Here is a 14,487-nt window from a genome sequence, read left to right on the forward strand (position 1 = left end):
TCGCGCTCTTTGAAAGTGCTCGAGCTCCGACCGAGACCTGGGCCGGCGGTTGGTCGGCCGAAACCATCTGCTGCGTTACATGGGGGGAGGTCAGCGCCTACACAGCCACACTTTTTGCAATCTTCAGCTTTTCAGGCCTAGGTCCTGGTTTTATTTTAGCTTTCAGAGCTTCTCTGCAGGCTCGAATTTCCAAGAGGCAGCCCGAGTCCCTGGGGAGAGGGTCATCGTGGCTCTCCTCGGCGCCTTCCACCTCTGGACGGGCAACCGGTGGGAGAGGACGCCGGTGGGCGGGGGGAAGGAGGCGGCCCTAGCGCCATTTTGTGGGAGCGAAGCGGTCGCTGGGCTGCGCTTGGGTCCGTCGCTGCCTCGGTGTCCCTGTTGGGCTTCCCAGCAGCGGCCTAGTGGGTGAGTCGCGGAGCCTTCTCACTGAGGATGCCGTAGGTGCTTCGGCTCTCGCATTGGGGCGGCCCGAGGCGGACGCAGCGGCTTCGGCCCCTGCCCCGGGATGTGAGTCGTGAGACCGGGCCTAGTTCTGCCCGAGCGGGCTCGCTCGGGAGCGTCGTCAGGTCCGGGCACAGGGAGGCCGCTGGTGCAGAAACGGGGAGCCGGGCCCGTGGTGCCGCGCAGGCTGAGGCGGAGGTTGGCCCCGGACCCGGACAGTGCCGGAGCCTTCGGTACTTTGTACTCCGAGGGACGCTGCCAGCTCGGCCTGGTGCTCCTGCGCCCCACCCAGGGCCGCGCTGAGAAACTCCTCCCTCGGCTGGCACGCGCGGGCTTCTGGGAGGCGGCGGCCGGCTCCGCCACGACCTGTCGCCGCGGGCCTTGCGGCTCGGGCTCATGGAGCTCCCGGAAGCTCCAAAATGAGGAACAGAGAAGAACTTTTCTCCTGTTCTTTACACCTGATTCACTGCCCATATTCAGTCTTCAGGTTCAGCTGATGGATCGCTTGCTTAGGAAGATCGACTTGGACCCATCACGCCCATGCCTCAGCCAGTTAGGCTCTTCCCCTACTTTCAGGATTACTTAACGACTTCCACGATGGTCATAAAATAGCTACTGTTTATTGTTCCCTTGCATACCCCAGCTTGTAACCAGAAAGCCACGTTGGACTCAGTTTCAGTACCTGACGCATCTATAAGTCTTCAGGGAAAGTTTTTTGAATGAATGAACTGGCGAGGCATCAGATTTTGACAGGAAATCACTACCCTTACCTTCACCTCGTCATTTTTCAGAGATAACCAATGCATGTACGAATCCAGACAAGAATTTTTCTGGAAGTCAGAACACTAAGATGGTTTGGGTATTATCGTTATAAGGAAACAGTTACTGTGACGTGAATGTTGTTCATTCATATCTCTTTTCCCTTTAAGAAAAGTAAAAGATGTCTGAATATATTCGGGTAACCGAAGATGAGAACGATGAGCCCATTGAAATACCATCGGAAGACGATGGGACGGTGCTGCTGTCCACGGTCACAGCCCAGTTTCCAGGGGCGTGTGGGCTTCGCTACAGGAATCCAGTGTCTCAATGTATGAGAGGTGTCCGACTGGTAGAAGGAATTCTGCATGCCCCCGATGCTGGCTGGGGAAATCTGGTTTATGTTGTCAACTATCCGAAAGGTTTGTTACTATTTGGTTTTGTAATCATGCTGAAATGTGGTCGGGTGTGTGTCTCATCCATGGATCTTAGCCTTGTTTCCTGGCAGAATGTCTCCTGTAACTTCAGTATTTCCTTGAACTTCACTATTAGACAAGTTTGGAAGACCATGAGTCTAAATTTATGGAAACTGGGGATTATAGATCATTTTAAAAGAGAAAGCGATGTATTTTAAAAATATCTGAATAGGCTTTACCAAGTTGATGCCAAATTTAAGGAATTACTAATAATGTTTTGCGCTTCTATCAGTGTTGTAAATAGATTCTTCTGAAGTGCTCGAGTATTTGGATTTGATCATTGTCCTTTTGGTCTTACATCATTCATTTGGCACATGTGACTTCATTTCTTCCCTTAAATGAACAAACAGTTGCAGTAGCCAAATCTTGAATTAGTGTAGTTCCAATTACAATTTTGAGGTTCTGGTCTTATCCTTCTCGCTGCCTCTTATCACTGATGTTCTAAATCTAAGAAAAGGAAGCATGAGAAATAGCTAATTTTCGCATTTTGAAGTAGTGTACTGTTAATAGTCGATCTGTGTGTTCTTTTTCTTATAACTTGGTATTGCAACAAAGTCTTATTAAATTTGGTCAGTATGCAAGACACTCTTTTACATGTGTAGAAAAACTTTAGGGCCAGGCACGGTGGCTCATGCTTGTAATCCCAGCACTTGGGAGGCCGAGGTGGGTGGATCACCTGAGGTCAGGAGTTTGAGACCAGCCTGGCCAACATGATGAAACCCCATCTCTATTAAAAACAAAAAATTAGCTAGATGTGGTGGGTGCCTGTAATCCTAGCTACTTTGGAGGCTGAGGCAGGAGAAGAATCGCTTGAACCGGGAGGCGGAGGTTGCAGTGAATAGATTATGCCATTGCACTCCAGCCTGAGCAACAAGAGCGAAACTCCGTCTCAAAACAAAAAGAAAAAAAACGAAAACAAAAATTAGCTGGGTGTGGTGGCGGGCGCCTTGTAGTCCCAGCTACTCTGGAGGCTGAGGCAGGAGAATCGCTTAAACCTGGGAGGCAGAGATTACAGTGAGCTGAGATTGCACCACTGCACTCCAGCCTGGGTGACAGAGCAAGACTTTGTCCCAAAAAAATATATAATGAAATAATAATAATAATTAATAATGGGCCGGGCGCGGTGGCTCAAGCCTGTAATCCCAGCACTTTGGGAGGCCGAGGCGGGTGGATCACGAGGTCAGGAGATCGAGACTATCCTGGCTAACATGGTGAAACCCCGTCTCTACTAAAAATACAAAAAACTAGCCGGGCGTGGTGGCGGGCGCCTGTAGTCTCAGCTACTTGGGAGGCTGAGGCGGGAAAATGGCGTGAACCCGGGAGGCGGAGCTTGCAGTGAGCCGAGATCACGCCACTGCACTCCAGCCTGGGAGACACAGTGAGACTCCGTCTCAAAAAAATAATAATAATAATAATAATAATTAATAATGTAAACTGGGGGTTTTTAGTATGCTGTTTCTTCAGCCACTGGGTATAGATTAATATTTACCCAAATTTAAAATGTCAGGCTGGGTACAGTGGCTCACACCTGTAATTCCAGCACTTTGGGAGGCTGAGGTGAGCAGATCACCTGAGGTCCGAAGTTCAAGACCAGCCTGGCCAACGTGGTGAAACCCCGTCTCTACTAAAAATACAAAACTTAGGCGCGGTGGTTTGCATCTGTAGTCTTAGTTACTGGGGAGGCTGAGGCAGGAGAATTGCTTGAACCCAGGAGGTGGAGGTTGCAGTAAGCTGAGATGGTGCCACTGCTCTCCAGCCTGGGCAGTAGAGCGGGACACCGTCTCAAAAAAAAGAAAAAAATGTCATTTAATTTATCTCTCCAGGCCGGACACAGTGGCTCACACCTGTAATCCCAGCTACTCGGGAGACTGAGGCAGGAGAATCACTTAATCACTTGAACCCAGGAGGCAGAGGTTGCAGTGAGGGGAGATTACACCACTGCACTCCAGCCTGGGTGACAGAATGAGAATCCGTCTCAAAAAAAAAAAAAAAATTATCTCCCTTTCTCTTCTAAATAACCTAAGGTTAAGATTGTGTAGGAGTTTTTTGTTGTTGTTTGTTTTTTGAGATGGAGTCTTGCTCTGTCACCCAGGCTGGAGTGCAGTGGCGCGATCTTGGCTCACTGCAACCTCCACCTCTGGGGTTCAAGCAGTTCTCTGCCTCAGCCTCCTGAGTAGCTGGGATTACAGGCGCCTGCCACCACGCCCGGCTAATTTTTGTATTTTTATCTATTTATTTATTTTATTTTATTTTGAGACAAAGTCTCGCCCAGGCTGGAGTGCAGTGGCACAATCTTGGCTCACTGCAACCTCTGCCTCTTGGGTTCAGGCAATTCTCCTGCCTCAGCCTCCCAAGTAACTGGGATTACAGGCGCCTGCCACCGAGCCCGGCTAATTTTTTTGTGTGTTTTTAGCATAGATGGAGTTTCACCATCTTAGCCAGGCTGGTCTTGAACTCTTGACCTTGTGATCCACCTGCCTCAGCCTCCCAAAGTGCTGGGATTACAGGTGTGAGCCACCATGCCCAGCTGGTTATGTTTTTTTAAGTAAGCCAAACTTTTGGTTTCTTTTTCTTTTTTGAAATTAGAGATGGGGGCTCTTGCTCTGTTGCCTAGGCATATTGTAGTGGCTGTTCATAGACACCCTGCAGCCTCAAACTCCTGGACTCTAAGGCAGGAGTTTGTTGGAACTTCCTTCCTCAGCCTCCTGAGTTGTTGGAACTTACAGGCATATACACCACTGTGCCTGGTTTTCCGTTTTATTGCAAAAGCTGTGTATTGTCGAATGTTTAGGAAAGATAAAAGTGAAATCTACATCGGGAGATACAAGTTGCTGATACTTAAAGTCAAAGTGAAGTAGAATTATTTTTGTTTTGATAAACCTTTTGAGAGAGATTGTAATCTGGAAGTACTACAAAAAACAAAATTGGAAATCACTGAATTTGCACCAGAAAAGCACCTCAGACACTAAACTTAAGCCTTTATTCTGTCCTCTAGAGCAAAAATCACTTCTTGCAAGTTTTCAGTGTCTTACTCTTCTTAGAGTCTTCTTTTTGCTTCTCATTTCTGGATGTAGGAGGTAGTGTTTTTAAAGAAGTGCTAAGTCTAAAAGGTTTCTGCTCATTTTATTTAGATAACAAAAGAAAAATGGATGAGACAGATGCTTCATCAGCAGTGAAAGTGAAAAGAGCAGTCCAGAAAACATCCGATTTAATAGTGTTGGGTCTCCCATGGAAAACAACTGAACAGGACCTGAAAGAGTATTTTAGTACCTTTGGAGAAGTTCTTATGGTGCAGGTAAACTTCGATTGCATCAAACAGTTTTTCTTTACAGTGAATGAGCATCTGGCATTTATTTATTGGTATACATAGAGATGGGGTCTCACTATGTTGCCTATGCTCTGGTGTTGAACTCCTGGGCTCAAACTGTCCTCCCACCTCAACCCCAGTGTGCTGAGCCATGATGCCTTAGCCACATTCTTGTTACTTTTTTTTTTTTTGGAGACCAAGTCTCACTTTGCTGTCCAGGCTGGAGTGCAGTGGCACTATCTTGGCTCACTGCAAACCTCCACCTCCTGGGTTTAAGCGATTTCTCCTGTCTTTAAGCGATTTCTCCTGTCTTAGCCTCCTGTATCTGGGATTACAGGCGCACATCATCACGCCTGGCTAATTTTGTATTTTTTAGTAGAGACAGGGTTTCACCAGTTGGCCAGGCTGTTCTTGAACTCCTGACCTCAGGTGATCCACCTGCCTTGGCCTCCCAGTGCTGGGATTACAGGTGTGAGCCACCGTGCCCGGCCATATTCTTGTTATTTTAATGGCACTGTACTTCCTGTTACACAAATGATACTTCCAATATTTGTTATATTTACACACATATCTTGTACTCTATATTATTACCTTCAATATTGTAAAATCCTGCTGTTGCATGAAGGCTTAAGGGAATTAGGTGATAATAGCTTTTTATCTTTGAATTCATTCTAAGACATTCTGTTAAAATCCTGTTGTGGTGGCTCATGCCTGTAATCCCAGCATTTTGGTAGGCTGAGGTGGGAGGATTGCTTGAGGCCAGGAGTTCAAGACCACCTTAGCCAACATAATCCAGACTCAGTTTCTCTTTTTTTCTTTTTGGAGACAGGGTCTGGCTCTGTCAGCCAGGCTCTAGAGTGCAGTGGTGCAATTTAGGCTTGCTGCAACCTCTGCCTCCTGGATTCAAGCTATTCTTGTGCTTCAGCCTGCCAAGTAGCTGGGACTACAGACGCATGCCACTATACCTGGCTAATTTTTGTATTTTTTGTAGAGATAGGGTTTCACTGTGTTGCCCAGGCTGGACTTTAACTCCTGTGCTCAAGTTATCCACCCTCCTCAGCCTCCCAAAGCGCTGGGAATACAGGTGTGAGCCACCACGCCTGGCCCCATCTCTCTTTTTTTTAAGAACTCAAAAACATTTCTGTTGTATAAGTGAGTTTTGCTCTATTGTTAACACGGTATGGATTCAATATTAACCTCCTTGTTTTTACTCTGAAGACTAACTTGGTTTAAGTTTTAAACAACTGCATCCAGTTAAAACCATTCAAATTGTTTTTTAAGGAACTACGATTTGGGCGTGGAATGTGTATGTGTACTGTTAGAGTAAACTTAAATCATCCTTTCTAGGTCAAGAAAGATCTTAAGACTGGTCATTCAAAGGGGTTTGGCTTTGTTCGTTTTACGGAATATGAAACACAGGTGAAAGTAATGTCACAGCGACATATGATAGATGGACGATGGTGTGACTGTAAACTTCCTAATTCTAAGGTACTTGGGTCTGTGCTTTGGGATTTTTTGCTGACAAACTTCCTTAGAAGATTGTAAGATAAAATGTAAACACACTTAGAAAAGATAGTGGTAGGGTGTGTTCATGAAATCCTTTTGTCTTGTTGAAGTCTTTGGCCCTTAATGCATGCTGAATATTTTATGCTTGTTTGAAATATTTAGTTTATTACTTCTCCAAATGAAACCTTTGTTCATTTTGTTCTTCCTTTTTGTTATGCATGGAAAAGAGGAAAGATTATTTGTCAAGTTAACAGTTTCTTACATAGTTATATGTTAAAACATAAAGACAATCAGAATACGTACATTAATCTTGTTATAAAGACCTTTTTCCAAGCAAACAAATAACATTTGCTTATTTGGAACATCATCATCTTTGCCAGGAGATTGCGTATTTATTGATTTTCTCAAATCCAAATACAGTCATGCATCACATGGCAAAGTTCATCAGTCAGCAGCAGACCACATGTACAGCAGTGGTCCCATAAGATTATAACACTGTTTTTATGGTACCCTTTCTATGTTTAGATACACAGATACTTACAATCATGTTACAGTCAGTCACCTACAGTGTTGAGTACAGTAACTTGGAAGTTTGTGGCCTGGGAGCAATAGGCTATACCATCTAGCCTAAGTGTGGGGTAGGCTGTGCTATCTGGGTTTATATGATGTTTGCACAATGACGATCTTTTGTTTGTTTGTTTGTTTTTTTGAGACAGTGTCTCACTTTGTCGTCCAGGCTGGAGTACAGTGGTGCGATCTCAGCTCACTGCAAGCTCCACCTTCTGGGTTCACGCCATTCTCCTGCCTCAGCCTACTGAGTAGCTGGGACTACAGGCGCCTGCCAACACGCTTGGCTGATTTTTTGTATTTTTAGTAGAGATGGGGTTTCGCCATGTTAGCCAGGATGGTCTTTTTTTTTTTTTTTTTTTTTTTTTTTTTGAGATGGAGTCTCGCTCTGTCACCCAGGCTGGAGTGCAGTGACCGGATCTCAGCTCACTGCAAGCTCCGCCTCCGGGTTTACGCCATTCTCCTGCCTCAGCCTCCCGAGTAGCTGGGACTACAGGCGCCCGCCACCTCGCCCGGCTAGTTTTTTGTATTTTTTAGTAGAGACGGGGTTTCACCGGGTTAGGCAGGATGGTCTTGATCTCCGGACGTTGTGATCCGCCCATCTCGGCCTCCCAAAGTGCTGGGATTACAGGCTTGAGCCACCGCTCCTGGCCGCCAGGATGGTCTTAATCTTCTGGCCTCATGATCTGCCCAGCCACTGCGCCTGGCTTTTTTTTTTTTTTTTTTTTTTTTTTTTTTTGAGACGGAGTTTTGCTCTTGTTGCCCAAGCTGGAGTGCAATGGTGTGCTCTTGGGTCACTGCAATCTCCGCCTCCCAGGTTCCAGCAATTCTCCTGCCTCAGCTTCCCGAGCTTCTGGGATTACAGGCATGCACCACTATGCCTGGCTAACTTTGTATTTTTAGTAGAGATGGGGTTTCTCCATGTTGGTCAGGCTTATTTTGAACTCCTGACCTCAGGTGATCCACCTGCCTTGGCCTCCCAAAGTGTGGGGATTACAGGCGTGAGCCACTGTGCCCGGCCTTTTTTTTTTTTTTTTTTTTTTTTTGAGACAGAGTTTTACTCTTGTTGCTCACTCTAGAGTGCAAAGGTGCAGTCTTGGCTCACTGCAACCTCCACCTCCTGGATTCAAGTGATTCTCCTGCCTCAGCCTCCCAAGATGCTGGGATTGCAGGCACCTGCCACCACACCCAGCTAATTTTTGTATTAGTAGAGCTGGGGGTTCACCATGTTGACCAGGCTGGTCTTGAACTCCAGACCTCAGGTGATCCACCCGCCTCGGCCTCTCAAAGTGCTGGGATTACAGGTGTTCACCACCACACCTGGCCACAATGATGAAATTGTGTAATGGCTCATGATGTATTTCTCAGAACATATGTCCATCGTGATGTGATGCATGACTGTACTTTTGTAACTTAAAACGTTACTCTTCACTGAAGCCTTTTAAGAAAAAAAATGCTGATGCAAAAAATTAAGGGTATGTCTACTTTTTAATGATTCACTGCTATCCAAGGCAGAATGATTTTGTTATATCCCTTACCTTAATGCTTTTTTCATTGTTCATAACATATTTCTGAGTTTTTTTTCTTCCTTTTGATTTGATCAGCAAAGCCAAGATGAGCCTTTGAGAAGCAGAAAAGTGTTTGTGGGGCGCTGTACAGAGGACATGACTGAGGATGAGCTGCGGGAGTTCTTCTCTCAGTACGGGGATGTGATGGATGTCTTCATCCCCAAGCCGTTCAGGGCCTTTGCCTTTGTTACATTTGCAGATGATCAGGTATTTTTCTCCTTAACAATATGTCCCGACCAGGCGTGGTGGCTCATGCTTGTAATCCCAGCACTTTGGGAGGCTGAGGTGGGCGGATCACGAGGTCAGGAGATCAAGACCATCCTGGCCAACATGGCGAAACCCTGTCTCTATTAAAATACAAAAAAAAAAAATTAGCTGGGTATGGTGGTGCACGCCTGTCGTCCCAGCTACTCTGGAGCCTGAGGTAGGGGAATCACTTGAACCCAGGAGGCGGAGGTGGCAGTGAGCTGAGATCACGCCACTGCACTCCAGCCTGGTGACAGAGCAAGACTGTCTCAAAAAAAAAATATGTCCCAGGTAATTAGGTAATTTCTCTTGAACATTTCCCATCCAGCTAATTGCTAGTCTTAGCTGAGTTTTCTGACCTTGTAAGATGTAGGGTGTATGGGCCTAGACGTTTGTGATACCTGTATCTGATATCCCAAATGTAATATTTTAAAAAAATCTAAAAGTAAGTATACCTTTAGATAGTTTTCAGTATGTGGCATTTGGGAATGTTATATACCATTTTTTGTTTTGTTTTTTGTTTTTTGTTTGAGATAGAGTTTCGCTCTTGTTGCGCAGACTGGGGTGCAGTGGCACAATCTCGGTTCACTGCAACCTCCACCTAATGGGTTCAAGCAGTTCTCCTGCCTCAGCCTCCCAAGTAGCTGGGATTACAGGCGCCTGCTACGACGCCTAGCTAATTTATTTGTATTTTTAGTAGAGACACGGTTTCACCATGTTGGCCAGGCTGGTCTCAAACTCCTGACCTCAGATGATCCGCCCACCTCAGCCTCCCTCCCAAAGTGCTGAGATTACAGGTGTGAGCCACCACACCTGGCCATTTTTTTTTATCTTTAGTAGAGACGGGGTTTCACTGTTTTGGTCTGGCTGGTCCTGCACTCCTGACCTCAGGTGATCCACCTGCCTCAGCCTCCCAAAGTGCTGGGACTACAGGCGCGAGCCACTGCTCCCGATCCTGGTCCCCCCCCTTTTTTTTTTTTTGAGACAAGGTCTCACTCCGTTGCCCAGGCTGGTGGAACACAGTGGTGTAATCAAAGCTCACTACATCCTAGAATTGGGTTCAGCCTCCAGGGGAGGATCCTTCAGCTGCAGCCTCCTAAGTAGCTAGGACAGGTACATGCCACTATGCTCAGCTAATGTGGCATTTTGTGGGGTTTTTTTAATAGAGGTGGGGTCTCCCTGTATCGTCCAGGCTGCCAGGCTAGTCTTCAACTCTTAGCCTTACACAGTCCTCCCACCTTGGCCTCCCAAAGCGCTAAGATTACAGGCATGAGCCACCATGTCCAGCCTATGTCTTTTGAAAATCGACGGAAATATCACTGCTGCTATTAATAAAACTAAAAGCTGTATTGGGGGTTTAAATGAAATGAGCAGTCATTGCTTATTTTTCCTCTGGCTTTAGATAAATTAATGCTTGTAATCTAAGTTTTGTTGCTACTTTAAATGTATGGATCAATGGTTTAATCTTCTTTGTTTACATCCCTTATTTCTTATAGATTGCGCAGTCTCTTTGTGGAGAGGACTTGATCATTAAAGGAATCAGCGTTCATATATCCAATGCCGAACCTAAGCACAATAGCAATAGACAGTTAGAAAGAAGTGGAAGATTTGGTGGTAATCCAGGTGGCTTTGGGAATCAGGGTGGATTTGGTAATAGCAGAGGGGGTGGAGCTGGTTTGGGAAACAATCAAGGTAGTAATATGGGTGGTGGGATGAACTTTGGTGCATTCAGCATTAATCCAGCCATGATGGCTGCTGCCCAGGCAGCGCTACAGAGCAGTTGGGGTATGATGGGCATGTTAGCCAGCCAGCAGAACCAGTCAGGCCCATCGGGTAATAACCAAAGCCAAGGCAACATGCAGAGGGAGCCAAACCAGGCCTTCGGTTCTGGAAATAACTCTTATAGTGGTTCTAATTCTGGTGCAGCAATTGGTTGGGGATCAGCATCAAATGCAGGGTCGGGCAGTGGTTTTAATGGAGGCTTTGGCTCAAGCATGGATTCTAAGTCTTCTGGCTGGGGAATGTAGGCAGTGGGGTTGTGGTTGGTTGGTATAGAATGGTGGGAATTCAAATTTTTCTAAACTCATGGTAAGTATATTGTAAAATACGTATGTACTAAGAATTTTCAAAATTGGTTTGTTCAGTGTGGAGTATATTCAGCAGTATTTTTGACATTTTTCTTTAGAAAAAGGAAGAGCTAAAGGAATTTTATAAGTTTTGTTACATGAAAGGTTGAAATATTGAGTGGTTGAAAGTGAACTGCTGTTTGCCTGATTGGTAAACCAACACACTACAATTGATATCAAAAGGTTTCTCCTGTAATATTTTATCCCTGGACTTGTCAAGTGAATTCTTTGCATGTTCAAAATGGAAACCATTGATTAGAACTACATTCTTTACCCCTTGTTTTAATTTGAACCCCACCATATGGATTTTTTTCCTTAAGAAAATCTCCTTTTAGGAGATCATGGTGTCACAGTGTTTGGTTCTTTTGTTTTGTTTTTTAACACTTGTCTCCCCTCATATACAAAAGTACAATATGAAGCCTTCATTTAATCTCTGCAGTTCATCTCATTTCAAATGTTTATGGAAGAAGCACTTCATTGAAAGTAGTGCTGTAAATATTCTGCCATAGGAATACTTCTGTCTACATGCTTTCTCATTCAAGAATTCGTCATCACGCATCACAGGCCGCGTCTTTGACGGTGGGTGTCCCATTTTTATCCGCTACTCTTTATTTCATGGAGTCGTATCAACGCTATGAACGCAAGGCTGTGATATGGAACCAGAAGGCTGTTTGAACTTTTGAAACCTTGTGTGGGATTGATGGTGGTGCCGAGGCATGAAAGGCTAGTATGAGCGAGAAAAGGAGAGAGCGCGTGCAGAGACTTGGTGGTGCATAATGGATATTTTTTAACTTGGCGAGATGTGTCTCTCAATCCTGTGGCTTTGGTGAGAGAGTGTGCAGAGAGCAATGATAGCAAATAATGTACGAATGTTTTTTGCATTCAAAGGACATCCACATCTGTTGGAAGACTTTAAGTGAGTTTTTGTTCTTAGATAACCCACATTAGTTGAATGTGTTAAGTGAAATGATACTTGTACTCCCCCTACCCCTTTGTCAACTGCTGTGAATGCTGTATGGTGTGTGTTCTCTTCTGTTACTGATATGTAAGTGTGGCAATGTGAACTGAAGCTGATGGGCTGAGAACATGGACTGAGCTTGTGGTGTGCTTTGCAGGAGGACTTGAAGCAGAGTTCACCGGTGAGCTCAGGTGTCTCAAAGAAGGGTGGAAGTTCTAATGTCTGTTAGCTACCCATAAGAATGCTGTTTGCTGCAGTTCTGTGTCCTGTGCTTGGATGCTTTTTATAAGAGTTGTCATTGTTGGAAATTCTTAAATAAAACTGATTTAAATAATATGTGTCTTTGTTTTGCAGCCCTGAATGCAAAGAATTCATAGCAGTTAATTCCCCTTTTTTGACCCTTTTGAGATGGAACTTTCATAAAGTTTCTTGGCAGTAGTTTATTTTGCTTCAAATAAACTTATTTGAAAAGTTGTCTCAAGTCAAATGGATTCATCACCTGTCATGCATTGACACCTGATACCCAGACTTAATTGGTATTTGTTCTTGCATTGGCCAAAGTGAAAAGTTTTTTTTTTTGTTTTGTTTTTGTTTTTTGTTTTTGTTTTTTTTTCTTTTGAAATCTAGTTTTGAATAAGTCTGGGTGACCGCACCTAAAATGGTAAGCAGTACCCTCCGGCTTTTTCTTAGTGCCTCTGTGCATTTGGGTGATGTTCTATTTACATGGCCTGTATAAATCTCCATTGGGAAATCATTCCTTCTAAAAAGATTATTTGGGAGAGTGGGCAAAATGTTGATTATTTTCTAATGCTTTGTAGCAAAGCATATCAATTGAAAAGGGAGTATCAGTACCTTCCTAGTTTGAGATTTGAAAAGTGGAATTAATTGCAATAGGGATAAAGTAGAAGAAACCACAAATTATCTTGTGCCTGAAATCCATTAAGAGGCCTGATAGCTTTAAGAATTAGGGTGGGTTGTCTGTCTGGAAGTGTTAAGTGGAATGGGCTTCGTCCTCCAGGAGGTGGGGGAATGTGGTAACATTGAATAAAGTTGAATAAAATCACTTACAAAACTCAGACTCTCACAATGCATTGTTAAGTATGTAAAAGCAATAACATTGATTCTCTGTTGTACTTTTTTGTAACTAATTCTGTGAGAGTTGAGCTCATTTTCTAGTTGGAAGAATGCGACATTTGTTGTGTTAGTAGTTAATGCCCTTACCTAATTAGATTATGATAAATAGGTTTGTCATTTTGCAAGTTACCTGTTTTAAACATTTATAAATGAAGTCATCCTTTAGACTTGTAATCGCCACATTGTTTCGTTATTTGGTTTCCTCTGTAAAGGGATCTTGAGTTGTTTTAATTTTTTTTTTAATCTGCATCTAAATCTGCATGATTTCCAAACCCTGTACCATCTGAATTTTGCATTTTAGCACTTGCACTATTACTCAGCAGCAGTAACATGGTAACACTTAAAATGGTACTCGGGGACCTCCAAAGACTAAACTGACAAGCCTTCAAGAAGCCCAGGGGTAAGTTAACTTGTCGACGGCATGGTTTAATCCCTTCTTTACACTTGTGTAAATTTCAGTTACTGGTCTTAGAAGGCTTTCAATGTTGAGTAGCCTTTTATTAACATGTTTATGGTACTGCATAGATACGGGTATTTATTTTACCCTAAAAAGATTTTGAAGTTTAGAAGTACTTAAACTATTTGGCAAAGATTTGTTTTTAAAAATCTATTTGGTCATCTAAATGCATTCATTCTAAAAAATTTTTTGAACCAGCTAAATAAAAAATTTTTTTGACACCACAGTTTAGTGTCTGGAGTCTTACTGGAAAAACACGATTTCTTTTTATATGTGACATACAGATGCTGGAAAGTTACCTTTAAAAATTGAGTCTAAAAAAAGAAAATAAAAATTGAGTCTCAAGAAGTTGTACTTTATACTTTATATGCAATGAGGCCAAGACTCACGGTAAACTTTTACATGGAATGTTAACTGTTAGACTGAAAAACTTGAATGTTAGCTATTCAAACCTTTTAGGAAGGAATAGCCAGCTAAAATGAAATGAGATTTTTAAGGTTAAATCAGCACTTAAGTTTTGTCCTTAGTAGGAAAAAGTAGGAACTACTCCGTAATCCAAGAGATAATGTGTAATAGTATGATTTTGTTGTTGAGTACAAGCAAAGTAGCTCCTAACTGTGTATTAGTGTTCTGTACTTGACTCAACTGTTGTGTGATCTGTGCTCTTGTTAGGCATCACTGTGCCCAAGTATTTCATGTTCATTGTAAAGGGGAAAAAATTACAGATTTATCTATAACATCACCACTTATTTCTAATGCCATTTTTCATCTTGTGGAAATGCCACATTTTGATTCAGTCTTCTGAATTTGAACATTATTCAGGTTATTTCCAATTGCTGGGAATATCCTTACTGCTAAAATAAATTCTTAGCATTGAAATTGCTAAGTCGAAGATTATGCATGCTTTTTAAGGGCTTTTGAAATGTATTGCCAGTCTATGGCCTG

The 14,487-nt window shown here is 43.5% G+C and overlaps 1 protein-coding gene across 7 annotated transcripts in view; it reads left to right on the top strand.

Moving 5' to 3' along the window:
* The window catches only part of TARDBP (TAR DNA binding protein), a 19,381-nt gene continuing 4,894 nt past the window's right edge, over nt 1–14,487 (top strand). Inside the window, exons 1-9 of one of the 7 annotated variants that reach the window (XR_007725164.1) lie at nt 1–405; nt 1,371–1,619; nt 4,805–4,968; nt 6,328–6,468; nt 8,658–8,828; nt 10,364–10,490; nt 11,433–11,572; nt 12,306–12,612; nt 13,387–13,485. Coding sequence is in view for 3 of the 7 variants with exons in the window: in XM_050788667.1 (XP_050644624.1) it covers nt 1,382–1,619; nt 4,805–4,968; nt 6,328–6,468; nt 8,658–8,828; nt 10,364–10,894 (1,245 nt within the window). In the remaining 4 variants the exon portion in view is untranslated. Of the gene's footprint in view, nt 406–1,370; nt 1,620–4,804; nt 4,969–6,327; nt 6,469–8,657; nt 8,829–10,363; nt 12,286–12,305; nt 12,613–13,386; nt 13,486–14,487 lie in introns of those variants that run through there. The other 6 variants (XR_007725168.1, XR_007725162.1, XR_007725163.1 and 3 more) reach the window with 6 other exon arrangements.

The sequence above is a fragment of the Macaca thibetana genome, chromosome 1 (genome assembly GCF_024542745.1).
Source record: "Macaca thibetana thibetana isolate TM-01 chromosome 1, ASM2454274v1, whole genome shotgun sequence".
NCBI classification, from domain to species: Eukaryota; Metazoa; Chordata; class Mammalia; order Primates; family Cercopithecidae; genus Macaca; species Macaca thibetana.